At 61.5% G+C, this 22,814-nt stretch overlaps 1 protein-coding gene across 1 annotated transcript in view; it reads left to right on the forward strand.

The window, feature by feature from the left end:
* SFI1 (SFI1 centrin binding protein) overlaps positions 1–22,814 on the forward strand; it is a 42,749-nt gene that overhangs the window by 16,451 nt on the left and 3,484 nt on the right. Inside the window, exons 10-28 of the mRNA XM_044685492.1 lie at positions 931–1,023; positions 1,641–1,738; positions 5,023–5,089; positions 8,302–8,432; positions 13,118–13,199; positions 14,069–14,281; positions 14,634–14,683; positions 14,783–14,924; positions 15,046–15,141; positions 15,311–15,387; positions 15,625–15,727; positions 18,746–18,842; positions 19,078–19,238; positions 19,382–19,456; positions 19,848–19,922; positions 20,396–20,572; positions 20,663–20,928; positions 21,255–21,350; positions 22,610–22,778. Coding sequence (XP_044541427.1) covers positions 931–1,023; positions 1,641–1,738; positions 5,023–5,089; positions 8,302–8,432; positions 13,118–13,199; positions 14,069–14,281; positions 14,634–14,683; positions 14,783–14,924; positions 15,046–15,141; positions 15,311–15,387; positions 15,625–15,727; positions 18,746–18,842; positions 19,078–19,238; positions 19,382–19,456; positions 19,848–19,922; positions 20,396–20,572; positions 20,663–20,928; positions 21,255–21,350; positions 22,610–22,778 — 2,268 coding nt within the window. The remainder of the gene's footprint in view (positions 1–930; positions 1,024–1,640; positions 1,739–5,022; positions 5,090–8,301; positions 8,433–13,117; positions 13,200–14,068; positions 14,282–14,633; positions 14,684–14,782; positions 14,925–15,045; positions 15,142–15,310; positions 15,388–15,624; positions 15,728–18,745; positions 18,843–19,077; positions 19,239–19,381; positions 19,457–19,847; positions 19,923–20,395; positions 20,573–20,662; positions 20,929–21,254; positions 21,351–22,609; positions 22,779–22,814) is intronic.

Raw genomic sequence — 22,814 nt, forward strand, 5'->3', positions numbered from 1 at the left:
CTTCCTTCCTTCCTTCCTTCCTTCCTTCCTTCCTTCCTTCCTTCCTTCCTTCCTTCCTTCCTTCCTTCCTTCCTTCCTTCCTTCCTTCCTTCCTTCCTTTTCCTTCCTTTTCCTTCTTTTCTTTCCCCTAAACTTCTGTCTTAGACTCAATGCTGTGTATTGGTTCCAAGGCAGAAGAGCAGAGCAGTCAGGGCTCTGTCCAGAGTGACCCTAGGAAGTGTCTGAGGTCAGATTTGAAGCCAGGACCTCCCATCTCTAGGCTTGGCTCTCTGTCCACCTCGCTGCCCCCGTCCTTTCCTCTTGAATTCACCACCCCATTGCCAGGGGAATGCACTTATTAGCATACCTTTAGGGGCCTCCTCATGCCCCTTCTGCCCTTTGCCTGGGGCCTCCCTGAGCCGGATGGGCCCCTTCCCCCAGGTCCTTTCCTGCCTTTCCCAAGCCCTCCAACACAGCCCTCTCCTCCCCTGATCTGACCCCCCTTTGCAGGCCGGGGCCTCTCTCTTGCCTTGGAGAACCCTTTGGCCTTTTCTCCTCCACCTGTCTGGAGACTTGGAACCAGAGGGAGTGCTGGGGTCCTTCGGGCCAGTCTTCTCACTTCACAGACAGCTCCAGGACGGGATGGCCTTTCCAAGGGTGACACAGGGAGTGACCGGCAGGGTCGGGCTTCAAGTCGGGCCGTCTGACCTTGAATCCCAGCTGCCACCACAGAAGGGGGCTCGTCCGGGCCTTGGGATTTGCCTTTTTGTTCTGGCTCTGTGGCCGAAGCTCTGAGGGCAGGAGCTGAGTCTGCTCAGATCTCTGTGCTGGGCACCCGTGGGAGTGACCTGGCCCCAGAGCGCCAAGCAGCCATGCTGGCGGCCGGGCCTGGGCCTGGGGCCTTGGGACATTCTTGGGCTTCACCCCAGCCCCGGCTCTCCTCTTCCCCAGCTCCGCTGCTTTGGGGCTCTGAGGCAGAATGTGAAGAATTCCCGTCTCCAGCGGTTAAGGAAGAATCTGGCTCACAGACAGCATCAAGCCATGGTGAGGCTCCTGGCACAGTTCTGCAGGGCTCGGGCCCTGGGAATGCATTTACTCACCCGACCCCAGGTCTGGCCTAAGACATGGTCAGCGAGCATTCGGTCAACAGCCAACGGCTGTTCCTGGTCGAGTGTCGGTCTGGGCCGTTGCGATGCCATTTCAGACATTTTCTACCTGGCAGGAGGCCGGGTTCTCCTCGTGGGACTGTCCTGAGACACCCAGAAGGGAGAACACGGGACCTCGAGCCAGGAGGCCTTGGTGTTCCCCAGTGACTGGCCCCTGCCTCTGGGGCCTGGGGAGAAGCTGGAAAGGGGATGTAGAGGAAGGAAGCTGCCCCTTGGTGGGGAGGGCAGGCCTCCCCCACTCAGAGCTGCCTTTGACCTTTAAGGGGAGGCCCTTTGCGAAGCCCAGGGTGGGAGTGGGGCGTCTCGCCTGGCTTGCGGGGGCAGGAGAGGTGCTGGAATTTGGGTCAGGAGGCGTGGGTCCCCATCTGGGCCTCAGTTGGCTTCTCTGGGAGATGGGGGTGCTCTGATGGCTTGAGGCCTAGGAAGAGGAAGGGCTTCTCAGAAGCCCCTTCAGGAGGGTCCCTCACGTGCTCTGACGTGTGTCTCCGTCTCCAGCTTTTGCAGAGGTTCTGGCACCGTTGGTGTGCTCGGGCTGACCAGAGAGAAGAAGAGAAGCAGCTGCCGCAGCTCCTCCAAGCTCACAGCCACTACAGGTACAGGGCTCGTGGCCGGACCCCCCAGCGAGCTGCTGGCGTTCTTCTTTTCAGGCCACTTGAGGCAGGGCTTGTCAGAGGGCTTCACTCAGGCCTTTCACCTTTTAGCTTTGGTCTCTTCCCAGAAGCCCTTGCCTCGCTTACTGTTCCGTCATTTTGGCAAAGATACTCGAGTGGTTTGTCTTTTTCCCTTAGCCCATTTTACAGATGAGGAAACGGAGGCCAACAGGGTTAAGTGACAGGGCCAGGGTCAGCTGAGAAGTGTCTGAGGCCAGATTTGAACCCAGGAAGTCTTCTCGACGCTAGACCTGGCACTTCATCCCAGCACCGCCCTCTGTTTCAGTTGGGACCACTTCTGTGGGATTGCCCTTGGGGCTTTCTGGGCAAAGGTGCTGCCGTGCTTTTTGCCATTTCCTTCTCTGGCCCATTTTAGAGATGAGGAAATGGAGGCAAAGAGGGCTCAGCCAGTGTCTGGGGCAGGTCCTGGACTCCTAAAGAGAAGTCTTGTGAGCAGGCTGGGCGCCTGGGCAGCTCCCGTGGTCCCGTCTGCCAGCCTCCTGGCTCCCCTGCCCTCCTCAGGCCCCCGGAATCCCCCTCCCCGGCCTCAAAGGGGCTGCACTCTCTGGGCTGCCTGGGCAGGGGGTTGCTTTGGTTTCTTCCTGGTAGGGTTGCCTCAGCAGGACCTTCCTGGGGGGACGTTCTAGTTCAGAGGTGTGGGGGGCTCTGGGGAGAGGGAAGGTGCCCGATGGCGCGCCTGACCTTGCTGGCTACCAAACTGTAGGGCTCACTGGGGCGGAGCTGGCCCCCTAGGGGCACCCTCGCAGCTGGGGTGACCGCGAGGCAGTGTGGTGCGATGGGTAGAGTGCGGGCCTTGGAGGCAGGAAGACCCAGTCGGAGTCCCAGCGAGAGTCACTTAGGCATCTTTGCCTTAGTTTCCTCCTCTATAAATTGAGGGGTCAGGCTTGCGGGCCCCTAAGGGGATTCCAGCCCTGAATCTATTGTGTGTGTGGGGGCACCCTTGGGTGTACACACACAGGGCAATATTAGCTCTCATTAATCCACAGGAGACTGGCGGGTAAGCCAGAGGGCTACTTTATTCATTTCATGGGGAGGAATCATGACAAGGAGGGAGATGGGAGGCTGGGGCTGTCTGTCTGTCTGTCTGCTCTCCTCACTGGGCACTGAGGCCACCCAGGTGACCACATTCCAGCCCGAAAGGTGTTTGGTGACTGGAGATGGGAGCCGAGGGACGTGGCGGTGTTCCAGAGAGATTGCGATGGGCCAGCTGGCCTGAGGAATGGCCCTTGGCAAGGGATGCTTCTCTTGAATAAAAGGAACCGTTTGTTTGAAATGCCAACAAGGCTGGCTCTGTGGTCTTGGGCCTCCAAGTCTCCGTGTCCCCCCTGGAGAAATCAGCTTTTGTACCCTCCAGCTCCCACAGTCTTTGGGCATCCTTTGGCCAATGGCCATTGTAAAAGTCGGGTGTCTGTGCCCGGAGCACCCCTCGTGGCCCTCTTTCTCTTTTCTGGGGGTGGGTTTCCGTATGCCAAAAATCCTCAGGGAGGAGGGTCAAAGTCCGACCACAGTCGTCAAGAATCAAGTTAAAGGAAAGGGAAGAAAGCCAAGCCCCCAGCAGACCCCCAGATGCCCGGAGGCAGAGCTGGAGCAGCCGTGCTGCCCGCTTCCTCTCGTGCCCTCACGACGGCCCCTCGGGTCTCCCGGGGCAGCTCTGCTGTGCTTAGCTCGGTGGGGTCTGGCAGGGATCTCCCATTGGGTGACAGCGGGGCTGGCAGCGTCATTGGGGGGCTTTGTGCAGGTGTCTGGTGCGAGGTGCCCCTCCCTTGACCCGGGGGCCCAGCCTCGCAGCCCTCCCCAGCGACCCTCTCAGGGTGGCTGCTGGCAGCCACAGATCCTCTATCCGTGGTGAACACGCAGAAGGGAGGTTGCAGGCTGAGGGAGATGGTGACGAGGGGAGCAATGAGGGAGGTGAGCCTGGGCGCTGAAGGAGTCGCTTGCTGGGCCCAGCGGGTGCCGCTCTGAGGGTGGTGAGAGGAACACAGAGCCTCGGACACAAGAGAATCGCAGCAGACGGGTAGAACTTGCAGCGAGAAGGCCCTGATGGGACTGAGCCTCCTCGTGTTGGGCCGTACTCTTCTATTGGGGTCACAGAAGAAGGGGGGACTGAGGGGGCCTGACGAGGTAGGCAGTCATCACCAGATGCCCCGGCCCGAGGCACACGAGTTTGTCTGACAGCTGTGCCGACGGGGAGTCTTGGTAAAACCAGGAGGCCGAGAGATGGGTCCGGCTTCCCGAGGGTGGCCCCAGGGCTGGCTCCCAGCTGGACAGGGTGAAGGACCGAACCTGGCCAGAGAGCTTAGCCTGGCCAGAATGAGCCCGGAGCTCTTCAGCGTGGCTTTTGAGCACCCCTAAACTGTAAGCAAGGCTTAGACAGGCCTGGACTGCCACGCTCAGCGGCTCGTCCTTCTTTGTTTCAGCGGGACGGGAGCGGCCAGGCGGGCCTGCCGGGCCTCCGCAGGAGCTCCCTCTCCAAGCTCGTTCCTCGTGGGTCATTCATGGGAAACAGATGGGCTCGGGTTGGTCTTTGAGCCAAAGGTGGAAGGGATGGGGATGGAGAGCCGCCTCCAGGCAGGAGACCTGGCTTTGCTTCCCAGCTTAGACTGCACGCGCTTCCCCGCCTCCCCGAGCTGGGGTCGTCCCCGCAGAAAGAAGGATCCTCCCTTCCGGGCTTGCTAGCCTCGTGTTCCGTGTCTGTGAGCTGCTGCCACGGACAGTCAGCCACTTATTTCAGCACAAAAAAGGAGGTGGCCGAGTTTGTGACAGATTCTCAGCAGCGTTTCCCCCCACCAGGGAGCCACATCCTGCACTAAGAAATGGTGGGGGGCAGAGCTGGGCTATGAGCTAAGGGCCCCCGTGACCAAGAGCTGGCCAGCAAAGCCCGCAGGGTGGCCTCCAGAAGGGGCTGCCCCACGGCCATCCGGCCGGCCCCCATTTCCTCTTTTTCTCCCCTCCAGGAGGAGTATTTTCTGCCAAGGCAGCTGCAGCCGTCGCGTGGCCCACTCTCCGTGCAGGAGCCTTGGCACCTCTCAGTTTGCTTTGCCGGCCTGGCAGGGGAGGCCTGGTTCAGGTCCCACTCGGACCCCGCTGGCTCAGTGTCCCCCCCCCCCCCCAGGCAGTTCCTCTCCCAGAGAGTGAGGAGTCCATTCGCCAGGCTGCTGGCTTGCGGCCCCCCGTGTATGCTTAAGGATTTCCTTCTTGTTTTCCAGGCAAACCTTGTTGCACAAATGCCTCCAGCAGTGGGCGCAGAATGCCCGGGGCAGCAGGCACGAACAGGTGAGGTTCTTGGAAATGGGAAAACGGGCCATGGAGGCCTCTGCTTGACTTTGCCAGGGAGATGGTGTGTCTTGAGGGGAACAGAAGCGTTCCTGCAGGGAGGAGGGAGGAAGGAGGGAAAGGGCCCTGGGCCTCGTGCTTTCCTCTGGCTTCTGGGCGCCAGGCCGGAGAAAGGGGGCGCCTGCTTCCCAGGTTCTTCTCAGCAGCCACACGGGGGGCCGGCGTGAGAAGGCCGAGGCCGCTGAGCCCTGGCACCCTAAACTGGCATCGTTTCCCAGCCAACCCTTAGCTTTGCCAGGAGGCGAGCCCCCCACAATGGAGGTGCCTCCAAGAGGGAGATGGCCGTCTTCAGAGGGTGGGAGGCCGAGATGGGTTCTGGGCCATCTTGGTGAGCAGGAACAATGGGGGGACTCTGGGAGGTAGATTTTAGGTCCGAACTCTAAAGATTCCTCCCAGAGCTGCCTGAGGAGGGGATGAGCTCCCCATGCTGAGGGGCCGTACGTCTGGGGGCAGTGAGGCCAAGGGTCCTGCTCACACTAAGAGCCTGTCGCTTTGGGCCAAAAGACCAATTGGGACGTGGGCATTGGGCCAGAAATGCATTCATTCAAATGGGTCGCATAATTTGGTGCCGAGACCCAGAGAACCAGGATGCCATCGTCCCTCCCGCGGCCCCAGCGTCCGCGCAGGCTGGCTCTGCCTTTGGCTAGTCCTGCCTTTGGAGGAAAGCTGGGCCTGCAGAGCCCTCCCAAGCCCAGGCTGCAATGGGCCCAGGCCCGTGGATGGTCTGGGGAGGGAGGCGGGCACCCACATGGGGCATTCCCAGGGGGTGCCCTTCGGCTTCATTTTTCTTTAACCCCTCACCTTCCCGCTTAGATTCAATCCTGTGGATCGGTTCCAAGGCAGAGGAGGGCTTTTTTCTTTAATAGATTTAAATTTTTTCTCTTGTGTTCTTCTATCTCCCAGCTTTCCCCATCTTCTCTTCCTTCCAAAAGAGCCAGCCTTGATCACAAAGAGTTTTCAAAAAACCAGGGAAGATAAAGCCAGGAAAGCTGATCCCTCCCTTGACAGAGTCTTAGATTGCAGGCCCCCTTCCCCGCCCTGCCCCTTCCTTGTGGCCGCAGGGACAGAGCTGGACGTGGGATCCTGGTCAGAGGCCTGATTAGACCCCCTGAGGCAGGCCTCTGACTTGGGACTTGGAGATCCAGCAGATGCGAATGTTTGGCCTCGGGGTCTCCCATGTTTGCCATGTTCCCAGCTCGTCCTGTTCCTGGAATTCTGCCTCCCTGGAGCCCATGAAGATGCCCTGAAGGTTCTTCCTTCTCTGCCTCTCCGGTTGCTTAATGACTCTTCGGGGAAGGACCAGAGAGCCTAAGACATCTTCCCATGGGGGAGCACAGCTCTCTTTTAAGCCTTGCACTTGCCTCTTAGAGTCAATACTAAGAATCGGTTCCAAGGCAGACGAGCGGCCAGGGCTAGGCACTGGGGGTTAAGTGACCCCCGTTAAGTGACGCAGCTGGGAAGTGGAACCCAGGACCTCCCCTCTCCGGGCCTGGCCCTCTACGCACTGTGCCATCCAGTGCCCCCTCAAAGCTTTCTTAAACTCTCGTGGCTCTAGGCCCCTTTCTCTTCTTGGGCCTCTCTGCGGCAGCCCTGGCAGGGAGCTGTGGGGAAAGGAGCCCCAAGATGTGAAAGGGGGGTTTGGAACGAGTCTGTCTGTGATTCCTGCCCCATCATGGGCCGTCATGTGCTCTAAGTGCCCGCCTGCTGTGTGCAAGGCCCGTGCTAGTCACTGGGGAGTGGAGGAGCAAAGATGGGGGACATTTGAACACCGCGGGCAGCCTTCCTGCCTTCCTTTAGCAGAGTCACAGAATCCCAGAGTGAGCAAAGATCCTCACAGATGAGGAAACTGGATCCAGCCCGGCAGGGTGAGGGCCGGTCCTCGGCACGAGGCTTTGGGGTCCCTGCCTTCGAAGGAGGGACACCCCTGGGGCTGGCCGGCCTAGGCCCCAGAGGCCAGTGGCGCTCTGAGACCTCACTCGAGATGCCTTTCCTGCCTTCTGGTCAAGTCAGGTCAAGCGTTTATCATGGGTTCCAGGGATTCCGAGACTGGCAGGCTCAGCCCCCTCTTCCCTCTGCCACCTCTGTGTGCCAGGCTGGCACGCAGTGGATTATCAGCAAAGCTGGGCAGGGGCTGAACCAGGAATGAGGGAAGGCCCTACTGTGTGTGTGACTGCCTCCAGAAGTTCTGGGCTTCTCTGGGGGGACTTTGGAAAGCAGAATGGGTAGTTTTGCTTCCGAGTCCTTCGATTTTGTGGTAGAAGACCAAACTAGGACCCAGTACCTGGGCCTGGCAGCACAGCCCACATTTGGCCCCTCTGGGCCTGGCATCCTCCTTTCCCTTGCCTGGAGCCTGGGTTCCTGTAGTACCCTTTAAGCGTTCCCTGCCTCCGCCGTCCTTGGTCCTCCGCAGCCTTCCCCACAGCACGCTAGTCTGAGGACACTCCAGAACCGCTCTGTGGGCGGCCATCTCCCACTCGATGGGCGCCCGGGCCTCGGGAAGTGGCTGATGCAAGGCCTCCAGGACAGAGAAGCACCCCAATCTCGACTTCGGGGAGATGACAGGGGCGTGGGAGTGTCTGCAGAATAGAGTACAAAGTCATGAAGCCCCGAGTGGCTGGGGAGGCGACAGGGCTGAGGCACCCTGGGGGGAGAAGCCCCTTCAGCTGTGGGGATGGCGTGGGGGACGGACCTGAGTGGGGAGAGTCAGAGCCAGGAGACCTGCCAAGAGGCAGACGGAAGAGAGGCGCCAGGGCTAGGAATGGCGAGGTTTGGCGATCGATGGGCTGTGTGGGGTGAGAGAGAGGAGTTGAGGGGGATGCCAGCCTTGCCCTCCTGGGAAGCTGGCAAGATGGCGCGATCTCTGACAGAAATGGGGCCGTGTGAGGATGGGGGGAGGGAGGGAGCGACCTCTGTTTGGGCCACGTTGACTTGGAGTTGGGTGATGTGGGATGTGGGCAGAGCCATCCGGGTCAGGTTCTGGCCTCTGTGCCCGGGCCTGAGGTCTCTCCGTTCCAGATGGCTTCCAGCATGGCAGGGCCGAGGGGGTGTTCTCTGCCGCCCTCCTCTTGCGAGTGACTCGGGGCCTTTTGTCCCGGGCTGGTGGCTGGCCTGCCTCGGCTCACCGGGTGTCTCGGACCCTCGCTCCTCTCCAGATGCAGTACGCCAAAGCCGAAGGCCACTATCGGGGCAGGAGCCTGTCCGTCCTCTTTGAGGCCTGGAGGAGCTTCAGCTGCCAGCGGCGAGAGCGGAAGGCATGGCAGGAGGAGGCGGTGAACTTCCACAGGTAGGTGTCCCTGAGGCCCGGCGCTGCAGGGGACCCCTCTCTTTGGACTCTCGGCCTGGCGGAGTCCCTACTGACCAGTCAGTGTCAAGACACCTCCCGAGCCTTTGGGGGGCATCAGGTGAGGCTGGCTGTCCCGGGGCTTCTCCCTCCTCCTTGCAGGTCCAAGTCTGTTAGCTTCCCCCGCCCGTCGGCCGTGTCCGGCCCCTTTGACCAGGCAGGCCCTAGAGCAGGGGTCCCTGGTTTCCCACGAGCACGTCTCATGGCGCGGCGCGGCTTTTCAGCCTCTTTCAAGCCCCTCAGATGGGAGAGGACGAAGGCTCCCTCGGACATCTCGGTGTCTGCTAGCTAGACTAGCGTGGGGGCCAGCTCAGTCAGGAGAGGAAGACTCGTGGCCTGAAGGAAAGGAAATACTCTGTGCCCCCTCTTGTCCCAGTCCTCCTCGGGGGCCTCGTGGCTCCGAAAGGCTGCCCGACCAGCAGGCACCAGCTCTGGGAATCAGAGTGGCCGGAGTCTGGCTTCTAAGTGGGCCGCAGAAGCTCATTCCCAGACCGGCCTTGGGGGCACAAGCTTGTCAGAAGACTGGGGAGGGTTATTATCCCCATTTTATAGTGGAGAAAACTGAGCCCCACGGAAGTGAAGCGGCTTGCCCAAGATCACACAGCTAATAAATATCTGAGGCCGAATTTGAACTCGGGTCTTCCTGATGCCAGGCCCAGCCCACTCTCTCCCCTCTGTTCCACCGGCAGCCTCTGCCTCAGCAGGAATTGTTTGTGATCATTGTGCATCTGAGCCGCCTTCCTGGGATTCTGACTCCTTTTTTGACTCTCTCTAACCCCCAGGAGAGGAAATGGAGGCTCAGAAAATTCAGTCTTATTCACCGTCACAGCTAAAGTTAGCAAGTGGCAGGCCTGGGGGTTGCTTTCTTTAAAAAATTTTTTACACTTATTTTTGGCTCTCAATTGTCTCCCTCCTGCGCTTCCCCCACCCACTGAGAAAGCAAACAGTACGATACCCCATTATACATGGGAAGTCATGCAAAACATTTCCATATTAGCTAGGTGGCAGAGAATTTTTTAAAAAGCAAACAAAACCAAGAAAACGGAGAAAAGAGCCCTCTGCATCCGAGCAGTTTTCATCCTGGGTCCCCTGGAACTGTCCCGGTCACGGCTCATCGTCCGTCAGAGGGGTCCAGCCTTTCCCAGCGGAGCACTTTTACAATATTGTTAGTATAGCGAGCATTGTGGGGGAACGACCGATTTTGAGTCCGTCAAATTAAAAAGGTTTTGCACAAGCCAAAGGAATGTAGCCAAGCTTAGAGGAGAGCCGGGAAACTGGGAAAAAGTCCATGGCAAGTCTCTCTCTCTCTTTTTTATGTAGATACGTCATAGTTTAATTCCAATACTTCAAAGATAAAGAAAACATACAACAATCTCCCAGAAGCTCAAGACTGACTCAAAGGAAAATAATTGGGATCACAATTGGCTTTAGGGTCCCTGAACCACAGATGATTCTCTAGTTGATTTAGTCAAATTTCTTCTGGATCTCCGTACCTAAGGGCACCCCAGATTTTCTTTTAAAATCTTTTAAAATTTTCTTTTAAATCGTCCCAGAGTCGATAAGCAATTCCACTGGGTCGTACAAATGACGCAGTTTTATTTGTACGTGTGTGTATATAAAATTATATAAACATGCACATTTATTTAAAATCAGTGAGGCAAAATAATCCTGGTTTTTCAAAAAACCTATACTCTAGGGGCAGCCAGGTGACTCAGAGGATTGAGAGCCAGGCCTAGAGGCGGGAGGTCCTGGGTTCCAATCTGGCCTCAGACACTTCCCAGCTATGTGACCCTGGGTGAGCCATTTCACCCCCATTGCCTAGCCCTTACTGCTCTTCTGTCTTGGAGCCAATACACAGTATTGACTCTAAGATGGAAAGTAAGGGTTAAAAAGATAAAAACCTGTCCTCTGACCCCTGAGCACAATATTTAATTTGGTTTGACTTCCTGGCTTGAAGAGAAAGATCATTGAGAGAGGAATGGGAGTCGTTCGTTCGAAGCTCTGAGTTTGAATTCTGATAGTGACATTTTTTTAGCAGTGCTTTAGTCTGAAACATCAGAGTTGTTTGGGTTGGAGTTTCTCTTGTTAGTCGTATTAGAGTTCGTTCTTTCACGTCATTGTTAATTGTTTCCAGTTCTTTTGAGAGCTGGTTGTTCAAAGGCTTTTTTGGTTTTACATATTTTCATTGCGTTTTCTCTGTATTTTGGCTGTTATTTATAGGGATATTTGATACAAAAGGCTTTCCCCAGTTGAACACCTCCCATCCTATTCAAGTTGCATTCATTTTGTTCATGCAATCGCCAGTGCTTTCCAGTTTTGTGTGATTGCAGTGATTTATTTTTTTCTCTTTTGTAACATCCTTGATTGGTTCAGAATTCAGCCCCTACCCATGATTGTGAAGGATACTCTCACTGCCCTTTACACTTTCTGTGACATCACCTTTAATTTTCAAGACACATAAACATTTTGTCTCTTATGAGATGTTGGTTCAAACCCAATTTCCGCCATTGTTTCCCCACACGCTTGCCGAATAGGGAGTACTTTCTTACATAATTCACCTTTTAGACTTTATCGGTAACTGAATTATTGAGATCGCTTGCTTCTGATTCTTCCTTCTCTGGACTGTTCCATTGATCTGCTCTGTTTTTTAGCTATTACCAAGTGGTTTGGAGGATCACTGCCTTATCGTGTGGTTTGAGGGCTGGAAGTACTCATTTCCTTCTTGTTTCCGCCTTTAAAAATTTCATTCTTTTCTTACTTTCCTTCAAATGATTTCTACTGTCATTTTATCCAGGTCTGTAAAGTATCCTGATTATACCTTAATTGGTAAAGCACTAAATCGGGAAATGAGTTTTTGCAGGGCTATCATTTTTATTGTGTTAGCAAGGCCCAGCCATGAGCACCGAGTATCCTTCCAGTTAATGATGTTGGCCTTTGGTTCTTCAGGGAGGATCTTGTGATTGTGTTTGTTCAGATGCTGAGTATGCGGCAGGGGTTTGACTGCCTCCTGTCACAGGGGTTTTGTAGTTATTTGGGCCGGCTCTTATTCCCTCTTGTATTTGGTTGTTGCTATATAGAAATGCTCCTGCTTGTTGGGGGTGTCTTAGTTCCATTCCGAAAACTCAGTGAAGGGAAGAAGAAAAAAGCCCAAAGATCATGGGTTGGATTTGGAATTCAGGAAATGGTTGTCCTGTTTGGGCACCCGTCGTGCTTCTCCTAAAGCTAGTGCTCCCTTCTCTTTTCTGTCTGTACATGTCTTGGGGGTTGAGGCTAAATTGATAGCAGCATCTCCGTAGAATGCTTGGCCTTTGGAGCCCGAAGGGGTGTCAGATCGAAGAGCAGGGAAGGAGGCTTGGCCGGCAGCCTGTCTTGGCCGCCGTGTTTTACAGATGAGTCACCTCACGGCCAGCTCTAGGAAGGTCCTGAACAAGGTGGATGCCACTGTCTGAAGCGGGCCCCAGGCCTCCTGACTCCCAGCCCCCCACTCTTCTCCATCCTCTGCTCTCAGGGACCCCGAAAGCCTTTTCTCTTGTCCCGAATGATGTGCCTGGTGGAGCCAAGGAAACTGCCTCTTCCTGGGCAGATGGAATCGCGCCTCCTGCCTTGCTTCTCGGGCGTCTGGCACGTCAGTAGGAACGGACACTGGCGGCCCTTCCTGGGGTGCTGGGCCCGTGACCCTTGTGGGTGCTCAGCGGCGTTGCTGGCCCAGCCGAGCAGGTCCTCGGCGTGCAACACGATCTTCCCGGTGCTGGTCTCCTTCCAGCCTAGCGCGTGCCTGTTGCGGGCGTCACCGAGCCTTTTGCTAGACAGCAAAGCCCTGACCGCCCCTCAGGGGGTCCCGCGGCACCAGGAGGCCCTTCCAGCGGGTCTCGTCACTCCCAAAATATGGGCGGACTGGTCGCGGCTCCAAGGGGGTGAGGGACAAAGAGACCGAGCCCTCGCCCCCGCCGATGGTGGGTTTTGAGCCGGGCAGCCCCCCATTTTGTGGAGGAGGGCGCTGGGGCCCTCAGAGGGGAGGCTGGCAGAATCCAGTTATTTGGAGTTGCTGGCTTGCCCGGAGAGGCGCGTGACCTGGCAGAAAGAGCTGCTTTGGCCAGAGGGGCCGGGAAGAGAAGACGGGGGAGGACTGCGGGGAGGACACGGTGGACGGCTTCGTCCTGGGCTCTGCTGGCCGGCGGTACAGCCCCCTCCCCCCCCCCCCCCCGTGCCCATCAGGACGTGGGCTTCAGTTCTGGGCACCAGGGCTCCGGCAGCACCTTGAGGAGAGCCACCAGCGTGGCGGAGGGCTTTGAGGCTGTCGTGGGAGGCTGAGGTGAAAGACGTGGAGAAGACGAGGCTCAGGAGGCAGGAGGAAGAACGGGGAGCGGTGGGGGGAGACTGCAGAGAGGCAGGGCTGCCCCAGAGAGGACAGGAGGGTTGGGGAGTTTCTGGGGATCCCTTGGATCTTGGCTGCTGCTGCTGCTGCTGCGGGCTGCCCCAACGCTCAGGTCCTGGGGCCGGGAGTGCTGGCCATGGGCTGCCCTCCGCACCTCGCCTCGAGCGGCCAGGCCAGGGGAGCGGCCCCCGGCAGTCTGCCCACTTCAGGTCATGGCCACCACCGGCAGCCTTTTCACTCTTCTTCCTTTTAGGGATCTGGTGAAGAGGCGGGTGTTTGACACGTGGTGGCAGAAGGTGTATCGGCAGCGAGAAGCGCGGTTGTCTGAGAGGATGGTAACCCTTGTCCCAGGGGCCCAGACCCGGGCGGGCAGGGGTGGCGAGGGGCCCGGTGCCTCTAAGGCCGTGGTGAGGAAGGCGGCCATCCGTGCCCCGTGCCGCGGCTCGTAGCTGCTCTCCTGATGCCAGCATGGCGAGGTGACCTGAGGAAGGTTCTGGGCCAGACGAGGGCCAGACCCGGAGAGGAGGTCCGGGGAGCCAGGCCTCCCCTCACCCGTCCTCGGCAGGTCTGGGACGCCCTGATTTGTTGAGCACCTGCTGGGTGCGAGGCGTCCTTAGAGGCGTCGTGCGGGTCAGAGCCGAGGGGACCCCCCGAGCTGGCCGTCCGGCGGGGCCGGGAATAAGCCAAGGCCCTTGGATGAAGGGAAAATGCCGCGTGGTTCTTCTCGTGCTTCTTTCCTGTGTGGCCTCGGACAGAGCACTTGACCCATCTGTGCCTCGGTGTCTTTATCTGTTAAGTGACCCCGGCCTTGGCCTCGGCGCCCCTCAGGTCTGTGCTCTTCCTCGCTAATGGGCCGCTCTGTGAGGCCACAACCTCCCGGGCCTCGGCTTCTTCTATCGTCCAGCAAAGGGGTTGGCCCGGCGGCCTCCTCGCAGCCCCCCGATATGGCAGGGAGTTGGGCTCCCAGCCAGTGGGGGAATCCAGGAGGGCTTCACGAAGGTGGGGACATTTGATTTGGTTCCCAAGGGTTGGCTAAGATTGTGATAGGATTGATTTGGGAGACGGCCAAGGGCGCAGCACAATTCAGGGCTCCCGTTCAGCGCCCGGCGAGTCTGGGCGGTGAGCGTGGCGAGGAGGGAGCGGCGCGGGCAGGACCCTGGGCCCGATCTCCTTCCTCAGGCCTCTGTTTCCCCCTCTGTCCTAGGCCGTCCTCCACGCTGAGCGGCAGGTGCTCCGGCAGTGCTGGTCCAAGTGGCGCCGGCGGGCAGCCGAGCATTCCATGGAAAGAGGGAACCAGGCCACGGCGTGCGCCCATCGCCGCCACAGGCAGCTGCAGAGGGCCTTCCGGGTGTGGAAGGAGAACCTCGAGGCCGTCCGAGCTCAGCAAGTACCTCTGACGTTCCCTGACGGTGCCAAGGCCGGTGCCCCTCGGGAGGCTCCCCGATCATGATACTCCCCTCTGCCAGTCTCCCCACTCTCACCCACGTTGTCTGTGCTCCCCCCGAGGCCTCCAGCTGGCCTTCAGGGCCCTTCCAGCCCTGGCTCTCGGTCACTCCGGGCTCTCAGTGCCGCCTGGGCAGCCTCTACAGCAAGGAAACCCTCCCAGGCAGGAATCGGTGCCCCCAAAGCCCCCCTGTGCAGCCCACCTCAAGGCTTGTCTCGTGCCACCTGCCATCCCTGCCCCGAATCCCTCCCCCTCCAGAGAGCTGTGTCGGGCCTCCCGCCCAAGGTCCTGCCGACCCACAGCTTTGTCTGTAGGACCCCCACAGCCTCCCATGTTTGACCCGCACCGCGAGGGGTGCAGCCGAGGCGGGAGAGCGTGAGGGGCCACTTCTCTGGGTCCAGCTTGGGCTCTGGGGCTTCTCCACCATGTCTCAAAGCCTGCCCAGCCGGACACATTTCCCCTTTGGGGAGAAAGGAGGGCAGGAGGTCTGGGAAGAGGCCGGCACATGAAAACAGCCTCTGGCCCATTTCCCTCTTCCAGGCGGGCCGGGGAGGCCAGGGCTGCGGCCTTCAACTCGCATCTGCTCGTGCGTTTGGCCTGGAGCAAGTGGCGACAGGTGAGCCACCCGGCGGAAAGCCCTGCCCGGAGGGTCCCCGAGGGGAGCCCCCACAGCGGGGCCCCCCTTCCTCCTCGCCCCCCGGCCGCCGTGCCCTCGCCCACACTTCCCTCTCCTGTAGTACGTGGCCCTGCAGAACGTGAAGTGGGAGAAGGTGATCCGCGCCGACTGCCATTACCACGAGGCGCTGCTGCGGAGGACCCTGACCGGCTGGATGGTGAGAGGCGCCGGGCTTCGCCTAGGCGGCGGGTGGCGGGGAGAGACGGGGGCACCGTGTGTGCGGCCGCAGCCAGGCGCCAGGCACAGGGGCGCAGACGGAGCCGGCCCCCGGGAGGGGCACCCTGGGCCCCGCCTCTCACTGGTAAAGGCCAGGCTCTCCCCTACAGACGTATCAGGGCCGAGTCCAAGCTGTGCTGCGCCACGTGGCAGAGAGAGAAGAGTGGCATCGCCGGGAGCTCTTGCGGTAGGTCCGCCGGTGCCCTCCCAGAGATCGCCCGCAGCCGGGGCCCGGGGGCTGCCCACTCCCTTCAGCCCTGACCGCGAGGAGCCGGAGTCTAGGGAGGGAGGAGGCCCAGCCCGGCTCCCGCCACAAACCCTCAAGCTGTGCTCGCTCGAGAGCTCGTCCCGCCTCCGAGTGTCGCCGCCGAGGGGCTCCCAGGAGGGGACGGGCTGCGAGCGGCTCCCTCTGCCTTGCCCGTAGGTGGGCGTTTCGGCTCTGGCGGGAGAACAGCGCGGCCCAGGTGGAGGAGGCCAGGAAAGCTCTGCAGGCCGAGGGGCACTACAGAAGAACCGTCCTCTGGAAGGTGCGCTGAGGGACGGGCCTGGGGGGAGCACGGACCACGGGAGGGGGCCGACTGACCCGGGGGGGCAAGCCTGAGCTCCCTCGTCCGTGGCGCACAGCCGGGGCCCCGGTGGGCTGGCCACGAATGTCTGGTTGTCCCCATGGGTGGATGCTGCTCCCCTAAAGGCCCGCTTCTCCGGAGGACGCCCCTGGGGTCCCTGAGCCGTGCCTCTGGGCTCGTGCCGGAGCGCCTGGGGGAGGCGGCGAAGCGGGCCTGCGGTTCCCTTCTGTCCTGGCAGGGCCCTCCCGCTCCGGGCTTCCTCCTCCCTCCCCTGGCAGTGATGGTGCTCGGGGGGTCCCCCGTGACACCTCTGACCGTGCCTCAGTGCGCCATTTCCCGGATCCCCTCCAGCATCTTCCTTTCCTTTTCTGTCGGCTTCCCCAGGCTGATGGGCTCAGGGGACCATCAGTTGTTTTAGGGTGCGCTTCTAGGCAGGCCGGATGGAGAGCGCTTTGTCACGTGCCTTTTGCTAGCTTGAATTTCTTCCTTTGAAAACACCTCCTTTGGCCCCAGGCCCGTTGGGGAACGGCTCTTCTTCTTATCCCTTTAACTCCATTCCCTGCAAGTCTTGGGAGTGAAACCTTCAGCAGAGAAACTTGCTCCAAAGATTCCCTCTCAGTTTCCTGCTTCTCTTTTCATTTTAGCTGCATTGGTTTTGTTTGGGCAGAATCTTTTAATTTTATGGGCTCAGTCATGCATTTCACCTCCTGGGACCCTCTCCTGGAGCTGGCCCCGCCGCGGACCGTTTCCAGCGTCCCGCTTGGGGCTTCTCTGGGTAAATGCTCCGAATGGCGCACGTGAAAACGGGAGGCTGTCGGGTCAGACGGAGAGCTCTCCCCAGCCGCTGGGATCGCGGGGGGCGTCCGCCAGCACCCAGCAGCCCCGGTTCTTCCCCAGGACCACACAGCTGGCTGGGATAGCTTGAGTCGGGCACTGCCTCTTCCCTCCCACTTTTGTTTTCCTCGATTCCATTGATCTTCGTGACCTTTTGTTCCTCCGGATGAATTTTGTTATTATTTTCTCTCTCTCTCTAAAGTAGTCCTTTAATAAGCTGATGAATTCAGGGAGTGTTGCCATTTTTATTATATTGGCTTGTCCCATCCATGAGCAGCTGATATTTCTCCAGATGTTTAGATCCGTCTTTATTTGCATGACGTGTTTTGTACTTGTGTAGGCCATTCTGGGAGCAGCTAGTGGCGCGGTGCAGAGAGTGGATAGACTTGAATTCAAATCTACCTGTAGTCACTTTCTAGCAAGTTTGCCCTGTTTGCCTCAGTTTCCTCATCTGTAAAATGAGCTGGAGAAGGAAATGGCCCACCGTTCCAGGATCTCTGCCAAGAAAACCCCAAATGAGATCCCAAAGAGTTGACTGAAATGACTGACCAGCAGCTGGGCCATGTCTAGAACTTGTTCCTTGTTCCATCTATGTTGAGGGTCCCCTCGCTTGTGCCTGCTGCTCCTGTCCTCGATCTGGGACCTGTTCCTGGGCCCAGCACTCGCTTCAGGGATCCCTGGCATCTCTCCCCTGCCCCAGTGCTGTCTGTGAGGTGCCTCTGGGCCCTGGAACGTTCCCCCACCTCCGCCGATGCTCCTGGCCCAGCCCATGCTCGGTGCCCGCTCACAGACCCGTCTTTCTCCCCGAGCCGCCGTAGCCTGGGAAAATGCCTCCCTGAGACGTGGTCTTGGCTTTCCCGGTCAGAATGGTTTTCCAAGGTGCTGTGGCCTGCTCGGCTCGGGGGCTTCCTGCCCATCAGCGTCCTGGGGACCTCGTGATGGCCGCAGCCGGCGGCCTTTTCTCATTCCTCGTCCTTCCTGCCCACCCTCCCGGCTTCCTCCTGGGCTGCTCGTCCTCTCCCCGGGCCTCTTCTCTTCTCTTTAACATTTCTCACAGCCTCACTGACCCAATTTCCTGTTTTTCTGCCCTGAACTCTGAGTTCCCATCACCTGGGGGACATTGCAGGGGGTTCCAGAGCTTCCCCGTGGCCTGAGCAGAACTCATGATAAGCCTCCCCAAAAACCTTCCCCTCCCGACCTGCCGTGCCTGGCGAGGGAGCCCCCCGCCAGCCTCCTGGTCGGAGGGGCCGAGCGCCTCACAGACCCCTCTCTCTCCCCTCCCTTCTGCCTTAGAATCGATGCCAAACCTTGGTTCTAAGGCAGAAGAGTGGTGAAGGCCAGGCATTGCGTGGAAGTGTTTGAACCCAGGACCTCCCATTGCGAGGCCCGGCTGTGTCTCCCCTGAGCCGCCTCGCTGCCCCCGGGACCCTTCCCTTCCCTTCTTCTCCCCGCCATGTCTCGGCCCGACCCCACTCACTTCTCTGTCCCTGCAGGCCGGTCCCCAGCCCGGGTCACACCGGCCTCCTCGGCCCTGCCATCTGCGCCTCAGGCAGGCTTAGCCATGGGGCTCTGGGCCTGGGCGGCCCAATTGGAACGGAAGGTTCCCCAGGGAGAGAAGGGCTTGAGTTTTGTCCTTGTGGCCCGAGATCGGCCCGGTTCTGGGCACAGGGTCAGCCTGTGACCGACGTCCGTGTCGGCCATGTTCTGGGCTGCTCTAAGCGAATGGTCAGGCTGTGTGAGTCACGTGAGCCATCAGGGCTCCCCCCTTTAGGCAGAGCAGAGGCTGCCCCGGTCAGTGTCGGAGTAGAACCTCTGCGGCACTAGAGAGGCTCCGGGGAGGAGGCGACGTCTGCCAGGCCTCGGCGAGCGCCCGGGACGGCCGGAGCCCCCTCTGTCCGCCGGCACCTCTGACCCGGCTGCCCTCGGCTCACGAGGAGTCAAGTCTGGTCAGGTCCGGATTCCCTTTTGTACGGCGCCAAAGGCCCCGCCGCTCCCTTCCTCGGCCTTCTCTCCCAGCAGCCTAGAGCTTCCCGCTTCGCTCTTCCGCGGTCACCCGGCTCGGGCTTGGCGCCCCCGCCGTGCACGTGCGCTCCGCGTGCCCCCTCTGCGTGCCTGGCGGGGGCATGACGGGCGCCCCCTCTGCAGGTGGCGGTGCATTGGCGGGATGCGGCGTCCCTGAGGAGGTCCTCGAGGCAGCGCGACGACGTGGCCCTGATGGAGGCCAGGAAGCGGCTGGCACGAGGTGAGGAGAGGCGCCGCCCGTGCCCGCCTCCCTCCAAACGCCCCTTTAGGAGCGGCGGGGCGGCTCGGGGTGGAGCCCGGCAGAGAGGGGGGTCCTGGGCGAGTCCTTCACCCCCATGGCCGGGCCCTGGAGCCCGAGGGGGGCCTACAGAGACAGCGAAGGCGCCCCTGGGATGCCCCGACGAGGCTCTGGAGAGCGCCGAGACGGCTGACGGGCCTCCCCGCGCCCTCCTCAGGCCGCCTGCGAGCCCTGTTCCGGCGCTGGCGGGAGCGAGGCCGGCGCTCTTCGCAGCAGAGAGCCCAGGAGCTGCGGGCCGCGCGGCACCACCGGAGGAGGCTGCTCGGGGCCTGCATGGCGCGCTGGAAGCAGCACCACTCGGAGCACGTCCAGAAGATGGTGAGCAGAGGCGGGCGGCCTGGGCCCAGGAACGCCCTCCTTCCCTTCGGACGCCCCGGGAGAGCCCGCTGGGCACCATGGTGGGGGTGGGGGGCTCCCGGAGCCAGCCTCAGCCTCGAGGTGTCCCCCGGCTTTCCCTTTAGCTCCTGCAGCGGCGCGGCGCCCAGCTGATGGCTCAGAGACTCAGCCGCTCCTGCTTCTCCGTATGGAAGTGCCAGGTGGGCAGCCTGGGCCCCCCTCAGCCCCTCTGGGGAGCCGGCACGAAGCCAGGGCCTCGGGGCCCCCACGAGAAGCGGGACGAGGGCACCTGGGCCCTGGGCAAGTGGGGGGTCTCTGGGGGCCACCCACATCCCCCTCTCCCAGCCTCCAAACTGCCCAGGCACCCCCCCAAGTCGTGCCAGGTGGTACCATCGACTGCTTTCTCCTGCCTTGCCCTGGGTTTGCCTTGACCCCATCCCTTGAGCTGCCAGCAGTCTGCACCTCTGCCCCGTCCTCCCGTCCTGCCAGTCCGTCCGTCCTCTCTGTCCCTCTGTCCCTCCGTCTCTGTCCGTCCCCCTCGGCCCGTTGGTGCCGTGCCATCGTCTAAGCTGTCGTCCTCTTGGCCCACAGCTGGGGGAGAGGCAGCGGGAGCGGCAGGCCACCGTCCGCGCGCTCTGGTTTTGGTCCTTCACGCTGCAGGGAAAGGTATCGGGCCTGGCCCGCGCGGGGCGCCACCCCTCCTCCCCGGGAGCCCAGGAAGGCTCTGCGAGCTCCTGTTACCGGGGCGCTGCGGGCGCCGAGCCCTTGGGGGGTGGCGAGCGGCCTGCCGGCCTCCGGACCGTGGGCCCTGCGTGTGCCGCCTCCGAGCCGGCCCTCTCTCTGCTCCCGGGCCGGGCCGCCTCGCACGCCCTGCCCTAGAGCCGAGGCACGAAGGTCGGTGCCCCAGAGAGCCGGGGCGGCCTCGGCGACAAAGCCTTCCTCTTTCCCTGGGTGATGCGGAGGCCGGCCCAGAGGCTCCATCGGGGCCTCCAGACCTGGGGCCTGCCCGGGGATGGCCCTCAGGACCCCTCTGGCCAGCTGGGCTGAGGCGCAGACGGGGAGTCCCCGAGGGGGAGGCCGGTGGCCCTCCCCGGGTCCAGGGGCCTGAGCGCGCGGCCCTGCGGCGGCCTCCCCTGCAGGTCTGGGACGCGTGGCTGGGCTTCGTGCTGGAGCGGAGGAGGAAGAGAGGCCGGCTGGAGCGGGCCGCGCTGGCCTACCACGACGGCCTGGTGCATGAGGGCGTCACCCGCCTCCTGAGGTTCACGACGGGCATGAAGAGCTTCCGTGGGCAGCTGCAGGCCCAGCGGCAGGCCCAGGTCGGGCACCTTTCTGGGCGGGGGGCCGGGGCTCGGGACGCTGCGGGGGGCCGCTCCGGCCTCAGGGAGGGGGTCGCTGTGTGTCGGCAGGTGGCCCACAGTGTGCACCGGGTCGTACGGCGCTGCGCCGCCCTCTGGAAGCACAAGGCCCTGGCCAGGGCCGCCCGCGCCCGCAGGAGGGTGACGTTTGAGGTGCCCAGCGCTGGCATGCCTCCCCCTGCTGGCAGCGCCGCCTCCGGGGAGGCCTCCGGGGAGGCCGCCGTGGGCACGGAGCCGTCCAGAGCGCCTCGGAGGCCCCAGAAGTCCTGGGGGTGGGCCCTTCAGCTGGCTTCGGGGGACCCCTACCTCCCCGACCCGTGAGTGCCCCCCGCAGCCCCTGCGAGCCCTCCTCTCCCGATCAGGCGCGTCCTTCCCCTGCGGGGCTCCCGGAGCCCGGACACGAGAAGCCCCCCAGGATCCGCTTTGGGCCTCGGCTCACGGTTTCTCCTTTTCCCGCCCCCTCCTCTTCCCCCAGCCATGAGGGGGAGCCCGACGGGCTTCCTGCAGGAGGGCCTGGAGCCCGTCTGCCCCTCCCGGTAGTTCTGGCGCTGCCCGCGGCCCAACTTGTGCCTCAGTACCCGGGGGAGGCTGGGGGAGGAGACGGGCAGTGCCCCCGGGCACACTCGTGCCCTCTGCCCTGCAGTGGCATCGTGCGGCCTGTGAGGAAGCAGCCTCGCCGACCGGACTTCCTGCTGGACCCCGTGGAGAGGGCCGGCCCCGCCGAGCCTCCGCGCCCCAGGTGAGGGCACCGGCGACTCCCTGTGTCGAGCCCAGGTGCCAGAGCTGTGCCGCGGATGGGCTGCAGCCTCCTGCCCACGGGCACCGTGCCCTTCCTCCCGGGCACTGCCCTCGAATCCTGCCTTCACCCTCTGCCCAGCGGCTGTTAGTGCTAAAAAAGCGCCGAGGCCCCTCGAGGAGGCGGCACTTTGGGGGTGCCGGCAGCCATGGTCTCGGCTCCCAGAAGTCCCAGCAGTTGTTGGGGGAGAGCGCATGGGAGGATGGGGACGGCCGGGGGAGCCCCCACTCAGGGAAGGGAGGAAACGGGCTCTCCTAAGATCCTCCCGACGATGACCCTGGGTGGTGAGTGCTGTTGTTATCCCTGTTTTATAGATGGGGAAACTGAGGCAGGCAGGAACTGAGTGACTTGTCCACAGTCACAGCTAGTGTCTGAGGCAGGATTTGAACTTGGGTGTTCCCACCTCCTGACCCAGTGCTCTGTCCAGTGCACCCCCGTCTTCCTAGCTGGAGGAAGTGATGGAGAATTAGGTTTCGGGGTGGGAGATCCTTGAATGTCGGAGCCAAGTAGCCCTGAAGGCAGTGGGGAGCCCCAGGCCTCCTGGGGCGGCCGGAGGGAGCCAGAAGCCTTCAGACCCTCTTCTGAGTGGAGGCTGGGGCCTCCCTGGTCACCTTGGCGGCCTGGCCCGCCTCTGCTGGCCGGCACGCTGCCCCCCATCTGGGAGTCCCCCACAAAAGGTGGGGAGGCGTCCCCAGGGCAACTGGCTGGGATGGAGAAGAGCCCGGCCTGGTGGGCATCCCCGAGGGGCAGCCCAGGCCGGAATTGGGAAGCCCCAGATGGAGGCGGTGACCGAGGAAAGGGAAGTGGTCGGCGCTCCCAGAGGAGCGAGGATGTGACCATGCGGGCGTGCCCGGGGTGCCCGGCGTGCCAGACCAGGGGCAGACGTCCCGCAGCAATGGCGAGACACTGAGGAGAGCGGGGCGGGGCTTCCTGCTCCTGCCTGTGCCCCTGGGCAGGGGGTGCCACGCTTGGTCCCCTGCGGGCAGCCGGCCTCGTCTTTGCTCTCCCAACCAGGCAGTTTCCTGCAAGCAGATATTTAGGAGGGGCCTCGGCCCTGTGTGTGTGTGTGTGGGGTCAGCCTCGGCCCTGTGTGTGTGTGTGGGGTCAGCCTCGGCCCCGTGGGGGGGGTCAGCCTCGGCCCCGTGGGGGGGGTCGGCCCAAGTCCCCGCGCTCCCCAACAGCGTCCCGGCCCTCTGCCTCAGGCTCTTCTCAGCGGTCTCCGGGGCCCTCGGCTCTGCCCGGCCCGGCCCTGCCGCTTCTCCGGGGGACCCAGAACCCACCGCCAGGACCCGCCCCCCAGAGGCCCCCGGCCACCTCCATGCCGAGTCATCCCCCTCCTCCACCCCTAGTGAGCGACGTCCACTGGATGGTGTGAGTTGGACCCCTCCCCCCTCCCCCTTTACTACC

The sequence above is a fragment of the Gracilinanus agilis genome, chromosome 1, assembly GCF_016433145.1.
Source record: "Gracilinanus agilis isolate LMUSP501 chromosome 1, AgileGrace, whole genome shotgun sequence".
Taxonomy (NCBI): Eukaryota; Metazoa; Chordata; class Mammalia; order Didelphimorphia; family Didelphidae; genus Gracilinanus; species Gracilinanus agilis.